The sequence below is a fragment of the Bubalus bubalis genome, chromosome 7 (genome assembly GCF_019923935.1).
Source record: "Bubalus bubalis isolate 160015118507 breed Murrah chromosome 7, NDDB_SH_1, whole genome shotgun sequence".
NCBI lineage: Eukaryota > Metazoa > Chordata > Mammalia > Artiodactyla > Bovidae > Bubalus > Bubalus bubalis.
The window spans coordinates 34,027,481-34,041,928 of record NC_059163.1 but is presented as its reverse complement, the minus strand read 5'-3'; the positions used below and the strand labels follow the sequence as shown (position 1 = coordinate 34,041,928).

General features: G+C 36.7%; 1 protein-coding gene across 2 annotated transcripts in view; it reads left to right on the top strand.

Annotated features, from left to right (window-relative positions):
* The window catches only part of STAP1 (signal transducing adaptor family member 1), a 29,621-nt gene extending 18,780 nt beyond the window's left edge, over positions 1-10,841 (top strand). For both annotated transcript variants that reach the window (XM_006079844.4, XM_025289988.3), the window contains 5 exons: positions 752-924; positions 2,581-2,709; positions 7,210-7,279; positions 8,555-8,651; positions 10,226-10,841. In XM_006079844.4, coding sequence (XP_006079906.1) covers positions 752-924; positions 2,581-2,709; positions 7,210-7,279; positions 8,555-8,651; positions 10,226-10,260 — 504 coding nt within the window. In that variant the 3' untranslated portion in view covers positions 10,261-10,841. The remainder of the gene's footprint in view (positions 1-751; positions 925-2,580; positions 2,710-7,209; positions 7,280-8,554; positions 8,652-10,225) is intronic.
* Positions 10,842-14,448: the final 3,607 nt, after the last annotated feature.

The following is a 14,448-nucleotide window of genomic DNA, read 5'->3' as shown; positions in this document are numbered from 1 at the left end:
TACACCCCCTGGAAAGTGTATACACTACTCTGGAGCTCAAAATGATAATCAGACACAGCTGATTATTTAGGCTAGGTAGTTTCACATATAGAAAAATATTCTACCATTTAGATGATAACTTCCAAGAGTACATAGCTGGTCTTAACGAAGTCTAAATCAGGGGTATGAATATAGCTAAGGTGAATATAGATGACTCAATCCAAACACATTTCTAGAAAAGCTATTAAAAACAAGTTATTAAAAAACCTAAGTAGGTAGAGCAGTATCATAATTCTAATGTGTGAGTGAAAATTAAAAACATAAACACAAATACATCAAAAGTATGGATCTCTGATTGCCGATTCTCATTTAACAAATATTTCTCTCAACCCCATTTGCCATATGGCTGGGGGAACTTATTCCAGGTTACCTTTGGGACAGCTGGGCAACTTGCAGGTGCTCTGAGATTTCCCTGGCAGTGAGATCCAGTGAGCTCAGAATAAAAAAATGAGAGGTTTGTTGTTACTTGAATCAGCTTGTAAGGCCAGGTACACTTTGTTTTGGACCAGACCAAAAGGAATGTTTCTTGGAGGAAGAAACTAGTTGGTTTAGAGGTGGATCTAAGACACTATGATCCTTTATTCATGATCCTCTCCTTCCACCTCTGTTAGGTAACTGAAGCTTCTTAGGACCAGAACAGGCTCATCTTTGCTAAAACCAGTTAGTTACTTGGCTGCCTTTCTTGTTTGCCTACTGCTTTAATTGGTTTCAGCTGTCAGTTCCCCTACATGTGTCACTCCTTCCTGGGCAAGTAATTAGACTGCATGAAGTTCTAGAGAAAGAAAAGAAAAGGAGGATTGAGACAGAGCGGACACCAAGCTCATCTCCAGAAAAAGGGAAGCAACCAGTTGAAGATTATGAGGATGTACTGAACCCTATGCCAGCGTAAGTGCACCATGAACTCCAGTTTACTTATTAGGTTGTTAAAAGTTTCTAGTTATCAAGGAGAGCTAATCATTGGACTCATTAAACCAGGAACAATAACTGTCTTGTGGATATACAGTATATCTCTGGGCTCTTGAGTTCAAGCCACATTTCCTCTTCTATGTTGTATCAACAAAATGCAGACTTGAACTAAGTTTCTTACCACAAAGGAAATCCCCTTCCACCCACACCTTTAGACTAAATAGATCTTTTTTTTTCCAAAGAACAAACCTAAATAAAAATTCTATGTAGAAGGAAGGAAAAGATGTTTTTTCACCATGAAACTCTACGACTGACTGAGTTTCTATCAGGAAATTGGACCAAAGATTCAAGTTACCTGAACGTTATCCTCAATGGGTCAATCAGTGACTAGTCTTGAGCTTGTATTTTGAGGAAGACACCATGTGAAATGGGCAAAGTGTTATTGGAGATGAAAAGGCACAGAACATCCTAAAATCAGCAACAGTCTACATTAGTTTTTTAACTTCTTATATTGTTGAAAGTGTGACTAAGACTGTGAACTCTGGAGTCTAGGTTTTCTTGTCAATGAAACTTGTCCTGGTACCATCTTTGACATCAGGTTCTGACATGTACTCCATCTGTACTACAACCACTGAAAACTGCTAGCCATTCTCTTAGCTGAAACCAGGATTAATAGGTTAAAAGTCACATAGACTGCTTCTTTTTCTTTTTTTTTTGCTCAATGAAACAAATAACACGTTTATTATAGATAAATAAAAAGAAGATTAAACTCACTCCTTGTCCCACCTCTCAGAAACACTTTTTCAATATCTCGGTGTATTGCTATGAGTTAAATTTTTTTCTGTTGAAAAACCAGACTTTTCAGTGACTACAATATTTACTATAAGTGCAAAAGAATTGAATTGCTTTCTACAAAATTTTACACATAAAAATGCTACCAATGCCATTAAAAACCCATATTATACCAAAGGAGTGGATTCAGACAAACCCTTAAGTATGTTAGTTAAAAGAGATCATACAACAAAACAAACTATATGTGTGTGTATATATATATATTTTCTTTTTATAACTTTGAATTTTGTATTGGCGTACAGCTTATTAACAACGTTGTGATAGTTTCAGGTCGACAGCAAAGGGACTCAGGCATACATATACACGTATTCATTCTCCCTCAGACTCCCCTCCCATCCAGGCTGTCCTCAGCAGACATAGCAGTATAGCAGACTTCCTATACTATACTATATATATGTTTTGTATCCCTGTAAAGAAACCACCAACAATTATTATTTATCTAAGAGCTTATTATAAACTGAAACTGGAAATATATTGCTATCTTAGACCTTCAAGTGGTAATGGTAAATATATACTGATCAGTAGATAACTCTTCAGGTCTTCATTGTTTAAAAATAAAGGCTTTGGAGGAATGAAGGAAGCAGGGCCTTAAGTATTATATCCGCATACTCCCAGTGGCACAGGCTTGTAATAATAGTAATTATATCACATTAACTGTAATAATAAAACTGGAAATGGTAATAAAAGTTAATAACTGTAGTTCTTAAGAGTTATTTTAGTAGCATCTTTTCAAGTAATGAGCTTCATCAGTTAAATTTTTTTTTTTAAATCTCACCTCTGTAGATGTTTTTACTCAGTGTCCCGGAAAGAAGCAACTGAAATGCTCGAGAAGAATCCTTCCATGGGAAATATGATCCTGAGGCCTGGCAGTGACAGCAGAAATTACTCCATCACCATCCGGCAGGAGATAGAGTATGTTTAATTTTAAAATGTATGGAATTGTTAAAAACATGATTATCACTTTAGAAAGCAGTCATAAAAGTTCAGATCTGCATCTGCTATGTGCTTCATTGGGGCTAAACATGTGAACACAATAATAGGGAGGGAATGTTATATAAACAATACTAGTCAAAACTAGTATTTGTAGTAGGGAAGAACAGTGAACAAATTACTTTGGTCCTGGATATAGTTCTATTATTCATTCGCTCACTCATTTCAACAAATATTGAGCAACTATAAGCCAAGTGATACTCTAGATACTGAGGATACAGCAGTGAACAAAATCCTTGGTTTAAGGGATGCCCTAAGTCACAAAGCTGAACTCAGGTCCATGGCGTGGTGGCTCCTGAGACTGTCTCTTACCTGTGTAGCATCTGATCAAGGCAGTGACTGGATGGAGCCACTCTTAGCTAGAAGCCAACTCTGAGGTTGGGGGTGTGGGAGAAAGTAGAGGCAGGTCCTGGCCCTTCTCCAGCAGTTCATGAACTTGGCATAGAGCTTAGAATTGTTAGCATCAAATCTGAAGCTGAGACCGAAACATTTCAAATCCTAGCTGTGACAAGCCAAACACTCCATATCAGTCCACCTCTCTCCAAATGCACTCCCCACCCCCAACCAGTCCTTGGAAGGTGCACACACTGAGTTACTCTCTCCTTCTCCATGTGTTTGTCCCTCAATTATTACACAGCATTGTTTTTTAAGTTTTATGGAAATGATGTATAATACTCACCAACCTACAGCTTCATGTTTACCCTGAGGACATGCTTTTGGATTAGTCCATATTGTTACTTGGAGATCTTGTCCTCTTGTAGGTCAATATTTAACTCGCTTTAATGCTCTTCAATAATACTTTAAAATTTTTAATACAGTATTGCATATTTATTGTTGGATTTTATTCTGAGTCATCTTAAGTTTTTCTAAATAAAATATTAAAAATTTGAATAAAATAATTCTTATTTAGCAAAAAACTTTATCTCACTGATTTTTTAAAAGAGAAATATAATCTAACTATTTGAAAGTTAAATTAGATCACATAAGTGATTTTTTCTTTCATACTCTTGGTTAGATTGAGTGTTTGAATCATTTACATATGAACCCTGTGCTGCCATTCTGCAGGAAAGGAACAAAATCCTGAGATCTAATGGCTCTTCAAAGACAGTATATTTCCTTTACAATAGTAGCAAGCTCTCTTTTAGTGTGGTCTAAATTAGTCCAACTTTCAATTTGCATTTTCCATATGAGTGAGCTATAAGAAAGAACAGAGTTTTCTGTTGTAAATATGGGTTGTGACCAAATGCAATGAGTTTCTATTCTTAGGATATGGATTTAATGTCACAGTCTTCATTCATATTATATTTGTTACATTTAACCTTATTAGAAAAAGTCTGGCAAAGGAGTTCATATCAAAATTACCTAAGTTTAATTTTAGTAAACATACTTCTAGTTTAAATTCATACAGAAATTCATGCTTGTATAGCTGATGGTCATAAGAACTTATTTCATAAAACTGATTTTCTCTCCACTCTAAAGAAAAGTTGCTCTCTAGAAAGCAAGGAGTAAGGTAGAATGGTCAAAGCACAGTATTTTAACACAAGAGTCAGTAAGTGGTTATTTAGGCTTTGGGAATAGTTTATACTTGATGAAAGTGCCTAGGAAAAATTTTAACTGTTTTTGCACAAGTATTCCTTAAGAGCCAGATATATCCATGATGTAAAGATTATTATATATGTTCTCTAATGTCTCAAAATAAGTCTTTTAGGATGCCTGGATTTAATATCTTGTTTAACAGGTCATCTAATTTTAAAGGATAGCAATTACAGAGAGCAGTAGAAGTTAAGCCTGTTAGATTGTAGCACTTCATGTAAAGACTATGGCAGAAATCTAGACTATTAGGAAGCACCTGTGTTACCCACAAAACCAATTCACTCTCTTGCAGGTTGCAGGAGAAATGTTCTTTCAGCCATGCAAGTTTAGACCCCTATGTCTGATAAAACGCTAGCTGAAAAGGACAAGTTGGTTTACAAAGCCATACTTGAAAGTAAAATTATCTCCATCTGTTAATAAATCAACTGTTGGGGGAAAAGATATAGTTCTCAGGAAGAAACAAAAGTCATTCAATGGCAACTTATGAGGTGACTCCTCTCTTGACGTATCATCCACCTTCATTCAGCCCAGTGATGTGTGAATTCATAAGACATAAAGCTATTCTTACAAGTGTCACAATTTGGTTTTGTTTTCTCAGAATTGTTATGAGTACATGGCAAGTTAGAAGTATAAACTCTTTTGGAAGCCCTTAGCAAGAAAGCAATAGAAAATATTTACCCCAAATTCATTCCTCTGCAAAATTTGGGGTCAGAAGCTAAGATTTTATAGCCACACTTAAGGCCACACATTCTTTTTTAAAAGACAGTTACTTCTTTTATGATGTTAAAATCAGGACACCTCAGTCGAGCAAACTTAACAATCTAGTTTTTTTTTTTTCTTCCTATCCCTTTATTCCTTTGGAAAAACAAAATATGCAAGCAAAGCACAGGTCTGAAATGAGTAAAAACTCAAGTGACTTCAGTGGAATTTTTTTCCTATCTTATTTTTGGCCTTAGAACTTGGTCTAACTAGTTAAAAGTGCCAAGAGGATCTTAACTTTTGCTGCTTTTCTTCCCACAACTTTACCAGGGATGATGATGATGATGATGCTATGATGGTTATTATTAGCAGCAACAATCGCTATCCCAACTTACGGGGTACATTTGTGGGTGTTTAGTGTTTGACAAAAACTTCCTTCAAGCACAATAAAAACTGAGACAGTATTTTCCATGTTTTATAAGCGAAGAAGCTGAGATTGACAGAAACTAAGTTAAAACAATGCATTTTAAAAAGTAGTTAAAAAAAAAAAGCTATTATTTACTGAGTGTTTACATGCGACAGACACCGTACTAGGGATTTTTCAAACATTAATTCATAACAGCACTGTGAAGAAAGGCATTACCATTTCCATTATATAGACGAAGAAATGAGGCTCAGAGTTCACACAACTAGACCAGAATATGAATCTAGATCTTTCTGTTTATAAAGGCCATGCCCTTCAAGCTTTCTATCAGTCTTCCAAGAAATAATAATCACTTATTTCATAGGAATAAAGGAATTCCAGCTGGAATTGGTGAGGGTTTTCAGAAATATTATTAAAAAGATCTTTCATATAGGGATAAAGATAAAGCCAGAGTCAGACTCCCCAAAAGATGGTATTTGTAGGATCTCCTCTGTTGAGAAGTTTCCTTCACCAGCCTGTGACTGATTCCTCCTGAAGGTTCAGCACTAGGGAATACATTTTTCCCCCCTTAGGAGGGTAGAGGGTTAGGTTTTATCATATGTTTTTAGAATAAAGCTTTAGAATAAGCCATTGGAAACAACTGTTAGCTGTTTTCCAACATGATACTCAATTAAGAGAAGATCTGGATATTACAGTAGATGAGGGGATAGTTCCTTAAATAGAATTATAGATTAGTTCTAGAGGAATGTGATCTGGAAATGGAGAGAGGAGTGATGTAAAAGAACAAGGGAGGCTCTGTAGAAAAAAAATCTGAGGGATAATTTTGCTTGTGCAGCTTCTGTAAACTGGACAGATGTTGAACTGGTTTGTCTTTCAAGCAAATGGAGGTGTAATAAATGCTATTAACTTTTTAACATTAGAGAAGTCTTGGTTCTGACACTACTGCCATATGAATCAAGGGAAACATACTGACTTCTGCTTTCACTGGAAATTAGTTCTAGCAAACAGCACTATTATATGTGTTACTAATACTTTAAAATTCAGTTTATAAACATTTATTGTGTGCCTAATGCTAGAGTACAGAAATGAACTGAATATTCCTTTTAATATAGAGAATATATATTTGATATGTGTATGCCTACATAGGATTTTATCATGTTTTCTACTTTGTAAATTACTAGCATTAAAAAAAAGTTTCAGCCTGAAGGATTTTCAGCTCTTGATTCCTTTTTTCATCTGTTATTCTTTCTCATTCATCCACTCAATGACTCAGGTTTCCTTTATCCCAAGTGTATAAATGGGCTTCCCAGGTGGTGCTAGTGTTAAGAACTCGGCTGCCAATGTAGGAGACATAAAAGATGTGGGTTCAATCCCTAGGTTGAGAATATCTCCTGGAAGAGGGCATGGCAACCCACTCCAGTATTCTTGCCTGGAGAATCCCATGGATAGAGGAGCTTGGTGGGCTACAGTCCATAGGGTTGCAAAGAGTCAGACACAACTGAATCGGCTTAGCACACAGAACACTAGTGTATAACCCCCTAAAAAAGAGACACAGGAAATGGTGAATAAAACTCCCCACCCTTTTGGCAAAACTAGAATCATGGGAACATAGCTTTTTACTGTACAGGTGATATTTTATGCTCACTTTAGTTTGATTTGACTCTGTTGTGTACTCAAATGGAGATGAACTTCTTTTGGTTTTTCAGCCTGCCAAGAATCAAGCACTACAAAGTGATGAGTGCAGGGAAAAACTACACTATTGATTTGGAAAAGCCTGTAAGTAGCTATTTCCTTGTTGATTTTCTTCTGCTCCCTCCCAAACACCTACCTTATAGAATTCAAAGTAAGGTGGAAAAGCAGACTCTCTGCCTAGGAGCATAGTGCTGCAAAAAACAGCCATGTTAAGAGGCCCTAAAGGTGGCACACATCCAGGGTGAGACATGAGATGCAAGAGGAAGTGGAAGAGGCAGTGTAGAAGACCATCTTCTATCAATTCTTGCCACTTCTTTCTCTAAAAATCTTTTTCGATACAGTTGTCTCAAGGAGAGAAAAACATTTTTTACCATCTATTTTACATTCTCCAATTAGAAGTATATAGTATTCCAATATGCTTATTTCTAATGGGAAAACAATATTTCAGTGTCTGGTCCTTTAATACCTACCATGCAGAAGTTCAGAAATTCCCTTTAAAAGTAACAAGTAGTGAAGAAAAGGATTGTTCCTTGTCTTCAACCCCTCTTCTACCCCAACTGACAATATAGTATTATCACTATTCAGTACTATGTTAGGCATAGAACCAAATACTCTACACACATCACCTAATTTGTTTGACCACTATCCAGAGTCAGCACCTATTATACAGGTGGAAAAACTGATATCTACACTGGTTTCAGCCAATGAGAATGAAGTAATGTGGCCTGCAGTCTAGGATGCTGGGGAAACAGAGTATCTCTGATGTTAGGCTGCAGTGGTGGGAATTGCACTGTTACAATGAGATATTAAAATACTAAGTTTTCTGGCTTCAAAGGGGTCTTTAGTTTCAAGGAGAAGAAACCAATTTTCTTAAGACTAACTTAAGCAAAAAAAAAAAAAAAAAAAGAATATAGAAAACTCATAGCATGACCAGAAGGCTAGGAAACCTTTAGGGACTAGGAAGCAGTTACTTGTATTAAGCATCATCTGATTAGGAATCTGCTTTCTTGTTCTTCTACTCAAGTTCAAATTTCAGGAGAGGAGCTTTTTGGGCCTAACTTGAGTCACACTCTCATGCAACAACTGGGAAGGATCAGAGTATCCAATTATTGGCCACCAAATTGTATATAACAGGAAACGGGTAACTTAATAGGGAAGAAGATATGGTTGCATAGGAGAAATAAAATTCGTGAATAGGTAAAATCTTGAACATTCAGTAAGCCACTGAAGTGAGGAACTGACATGATTTCCTGGAGGATAAGAAATACATAGTAATCTCCACTAAAGTTCATTTGAGCTTTCTCTTACTCTATCATTAACACAGGCAACATTGAGACTTCTCTTCCTCTCTTTATACAGGTAACACTCCCAAATCTTTTCAGTGTCATTGATTATTTTGTGAAGGAGACGCGAGGAAATTTACGACCATTTATATATTCAACTGATGAAACCCTTGGTATGTTCTTCACTGTTGTATTAAAAAAAGGAAAACAAAATAACAAAAAACCAATATATGATTTATAATAGCCACCAGGTAGGATTATAATGTACTATAGTATAGTATTAATAATATAGTATCAATCCTATAACACTATAGGATTATAGTCTATGGTCTATTATATCCTGGTGGATACAGTAGAGGCCCACTCTGGAGGAAAAAACCCTGAGGCATGTATTGTAACTACTAGCTTCACTCCATCGTTCTACTCAGCTTTATCACGTAAGTTTGATAAGAAGAAAACCATACAGTCATGGAAACCAAATGGAATTTAAAGGTATGGTCTGTCAAGTGTCAGATGCTTGAGACAGATGAAAATGAATGATGATTAAGACAAAACTTGGGATTGGTCATTAGACATAGATGACTTGAGAGAGAAGTCTTATTCCACTGTAAAGGCAGAAGGCCGAGTGCAAGATAACAAGGATTGAGTGGGTGGCGAGGAACTACAGATAGAGATTGTAGTTAGGATTGGCTACAGAATTTGTGGGGCCACTTGTTCATAAGTTATTAAGAATTTCAAAGCAGTGGCAGCGGACTGTTAAACCAAGCATGGGACCCAGTGCCAGTGCACAGTTCACGTGACCACAAGGCTGGCCGTTTGTAGTCCAGTTTTTGGCAAAGCAGGGCAGACTGGATATGACAGTTTCTTTCCATCCTTTTGAACAATTCCTGGTACACATGATCACTTGACAAGCTGTAAGCAGCAGAGAAAAACATCAGCTCGTTTGGATTCAGTTATCAAAACAAACTCCTGTTCCTACAGATTATGAGGCAAAACAACTTGGTTTGGTTACTTGCATGAGGGCATATCTGGAAAGTCTAATTAAAAAGACAGCCAAGTTTAAAAGTCCAAGTTTTAAAACATGGGTTTGACTCTTGTGATGACAAATAGTTTTAACAAACTCAGAGTCTTAAGGAACTTTAGAAAATTATCTAGTAGTGTCTCATTCTATATAGGAATAAATATAAAAAACATTTCTAAGATGTGACCATTCAACTTGTTTGCAAATTCCTAATGATAGCTGCCTCACTGATTTTTGAGGCAGCATAGTTCACTTTTGGTTAGCTCTCATTTTAGAGCATTTTTTTCTGACTGTTAAGTCTGAAACATTCTCCCTTTGACTTATACATATCCACTCCAAGACTATTGCCTGGAAAATCCCATGGACAGAGGAGCCTGGTAGGCTACAGTCCATGGGGTCACAAAGAGTCGGACACGACTGAGCGACTTCACTTCAATCCGACTTTTGACTTTAAAACGACACATGGTTTTAAAAAGCCCATCAAATATTTAAAGACTATCACCATGTCCCAGTATCCCTCTGTCCTCTATAAATTATTGGTCCCGTTAGCTCTCTCCCCTCATCTTTGACCTTCTCTATCTTGCAATATAACCACAAATGATGAACATGTTATTATAGATATGATGGCATAATACATTACCTGGACTCTATATAAGAAAATACCACCTAGCAGAAATCTCTGGGAATGTGCTATTAATGTGTTTTTCTTTTCTTTTTTTCCTCCAGAGACGAAAGGATTTCCTGTGACATCTTTAAAATAATTTTTTAAAAGTTGGGGGGAGGCTGGGGAATCTAAACTTTTTTTTTCTCCATGGATGATATTGTGTCAGTTATCTAATGCTATGTAACAAACCACCCCTAAAACATGGTGGTTATATCAATGACCACTTTATTTACTCACAATTCTGCACATCAGCAACTTGGATTCAATTCCGTTGGGCAGTTCTTCTGCTAGCATCTTGATGTCATCTGTAGGACTATAACCAGCTGGTGGCTTGACTGGAGCTGGACGGTCTAAGTTGGCTTCATTCACACATCGGGTGCTGGTGGTCACCTGGGCCTGGCTGAACCATTCTCTTCATGTGGTCTCTTATCGTGAAGGTTAGCCCACATTCTCTCATGTGAGAACTCAGAGCATTTAAAGAGAGAAGGATAGCTGCATGTCCTTGGGCTAGGAATTCTTAGTGATGAGAATTAAGTATGGCTCTCTTGGAGCTTTCATTATAGGAGAAACTGTGAATTGAATAAATAATCCCAAGTGTGATATATCTTATATACAGGGATTATTTTTCTTCCTTTAAAAAATTTAATTTGCATGCAATAAAATTAAATTTTTGGTGTATAGTTCTGTGAATTCTATCATCACCACAATCAAGATATAGAAAGTTCCATCACCTCAAAAAACGTCCTATGTCCTTTCTTTTTAGTCAATTCTTCTCAGACACAGTCCCTGGCAACTACTGATCTGTTTTCCATTCCTATAGTTCAGCATTTTTGCAGAATGTCATATAAATCGTACCACAGTCCAGAATCTTCTAGGACTTATTTCTTTCACTCATTATAATGTCTAGACTCACGCAAGTGTTGTGTATTATAGTTCACTCTGCTTTATTTATATACTATCATATTTATATAGAATAGTATATAAATATGGGGGGAAATGTCACTATGTAGGGAGGTACCAGTTTGTTCATCCATTAACCAACTTAAATATATTTGGGTCATTTCCAGTTCTGGGCAAGTATTAAGCTACATAAATATTTGTACACAGATTTTTGTGTGAATATAAGTCTTTATTTCACTTTGGAAAAATATCTAGGAATGAAATTACTGGGTCAAATGATACATGTATGTCTAACTTTATAAGAAACTGTAAACTCTTTTCACAGGCGGTCCTACCTTTTTACACCTCTACCATGAATGTCTGAGAGCTCTGGCTGCATCCTTGCCAGCACTTCATCTTATCTTTAAATTTGTAGTGGTAACTCTGTGGTTATAATATGCATTTCCCTATTGATTAATGCCTATTGATTAATGATGTTGAGTATTTTTTCATGTGCTATTTGCCATTCATGTAATCTAATTTGGCAAAATATACACTTAATTATTTTGACCATATTTTTATTGGGTTATTTGTTTGTTTTGACAGCTCTGTTCATATTCTGAATACAAGCCCTTTGTCAGATAAATGATATGCAAATATTTCATTTTGTTTTTCATTCCTTTAAAACCATCTTTTGTAGAGCAGAAGCCCATCAACTTTTGCTTCTGTGGATTGTACTTTTTTGTGTTTTATCTGACACATTTTTGCCTAGCTTAAAATTACAGACTGTTTTCCTTCCAACTAACCTTGGAAGTTGTACAGTTACATATGCTGCCTTCTATTGCACTACTTGAGCCAGTTATAAATTCTTGTTTCAAAGTAACGGAAAATATTCTGTCTCTAGATGGTTGGTTGCAAGGTTCTAAGAGAAAAGCACATGAGCATGCAAATATCACTGTGGCCATCTTTGGAAATTATCATCTTCCAAAATGTAAATATGATGATTAACTCGAGTCTGACTTAATCTGAATATGCATGTTGCAATACAGAGTTAATCATTAAAAGATAAAATTTACTAAAATAGTAAAGAAAAAAATATGTATAATTCACAAAAAGAAAAACCATATTATTTATATTAAGAAAGAATTTAAGGGAAGGAATTGGTTAAATAAGTTTTGTGAGAATTGAAAATGTCAGCAATGGACACAACTACTAAGGGGAAGAGGACAGGATTATTAGAGCCTGGAAATCTAGAAGAGATACCCTGAAGAGAGGTAGAAAAAAGGTAGAGCCTGGGAAGCAACCACAATTACTGGAAGAAAAGCCATTACTGAGGTGATAAACTGATGACCAGGAACCAAATGCCAATAGTCAAAGTCTCTTCTCCCTTTCTCCAGCTTTCCAGTCTCCTGCTAGTGTCCCCTATTTGTGGAACCTAAGGTAAGCAAGATGATGAAGGACAAATAGGGTTTACAAAGTTCTAGAATACAGAAGGATATCTAGAATTGACAGACAACCGTTTAATAATACCTGGCATACACAGAAATTTAAAAAGTAAACAAATTTTAAAAAGCAATAGAGAAAAACCATAGAACAAGCTAGACAAAAAATAAATCCCCCCAAAATAAAATGTCAGAAATAAATTAGTCATTATATTAAATGTAAGTAGCCCACAGTGTTCCACTTTAAAGACAAAGAATATCAAGTTGGATTACCCACACTTTATGCTGGAAATAAAGAAACACTCTCCTAAAAAACCTAAGAGTTGAAGAGGAACAACCCCTAATGAAAATTCTGAAATAAAGTGAGCTGAGTAATTTGGATTAACATTCTCACTTGAAAATATTTAGGAAAGTTGGACAAAATGTATTTGAAAAAGTATTGAGTATCAGAAAGCTAAGTTAGTGAATAATTATCAGGCTAGTATCTGGGAGAAAACAGAAATTCATAAAGGAAATGAATTCTTCATCTGTGAGCACTTGTACCCTGGGAGCTTTCACAGATTTTCTAAAGGTCACTGAGAAGCTGAGCAAAGCTAAAACATTCAAAGGATTCAAAGGTAGAATGTAGTACCAGCAAAGAGGTGGGGGCTCTGGCTCTGGTAACCCCAGTCCACAATACCAAGTTTGAAGAATTGTTGAACTAAGGATTAACAGGAAGTAAGGGTATTAGTACAGTCAGCTCAGCTCTGAGTTACATGGATGACTCAGAAAAATCCCAGTTCCTGAAATTGTGTCACAAAGATCCTGAATTACTAGTGCCTAAGTGCTTACTAGAGCATATGAAAAGTCTTATGGAAGATGAACATATCATATTAGGAATCAAACTGCAGTTGATCTTTGAACAACATGGGAATTAGGCACCAACCCACTGCACAGTTGAAAATCTGCCTATGAGTTTACAGTCTGTCCTCTATAACAGGTTCCATTTCCATGGATTGAGAGCCTCTTGATGAGAGCGAGAGAGGAGAGTGAAAAAGCTGGCTTAAAAGTCAACATTCAAAAAACTACGATCATAGCCCTAGTTCTATCACTTCATGGCAAATGGATGGGGAAAAGGTGGAAATGGGGAAAAAATTTTATTTTCTTGGGACCAAAATCACTGTGGACAGTGACTGCAGCCATGAAATTAAAAGACGTTTGCTCCTTGGAAGAAAAGCTATTAAAAATCTAGACAGTGTATTAAAAGGCAGAGACATCACCTTGCCAATAAAGATCTGTATAGTTAAAGCTATGGTTTTTCCAGTAGTCATGTATGGATATGAGAGTTGGACCATAAAGAAGGCTGAGTGCTGAAGAATTGATGCTTTTGAATTGTGGTGCTGGAGATCTTGACAGTCCCTTGGGCAGCAAGGAAATCAAACCAGTCAATCCTAAAGGAAATCAACCATGAATATTCACTGGAAGGATTGATGCTGAAGCTTCAACACTTTGGCCACCTGATGTGAAGAGCCAACTCACTGGAAAAGACTGATGCTGGGAAAGATTGAGGGCAGGCGGAGATGGGGCAACAGAGGATGAGTTGGCTGGATGGCATCACTGACTCAATGGATCCAAGTTTGAGCAAACTCCGGGAGACAATGAAGGAAAGGGAAGCCTGGTACGCTGCAGTCTGCATGCTAAGTTGCTTCACTTGTGTCCGACTCTACGCAACCCTATGGACTTAGCCCATCAGGCTCCTCTGTCCATGGGATTCTTCAGGCAAGAATAATGGAGTGGGTTGCCATGCCCTTCTCCAGGAGATCTTCCCGACCCAGGGTCTCCTGCATTGTAGGTGATTCTTTACCATCTAAGCCACTAGAGAAGCCCATGCTGCAGTCTAAGGGGTTGCAAAGAGCCAGACATGACTTAGCGACTAAACAACAAGATATATTTAGTGAAAAAAGTCTGCATATCATTAAAGTGGG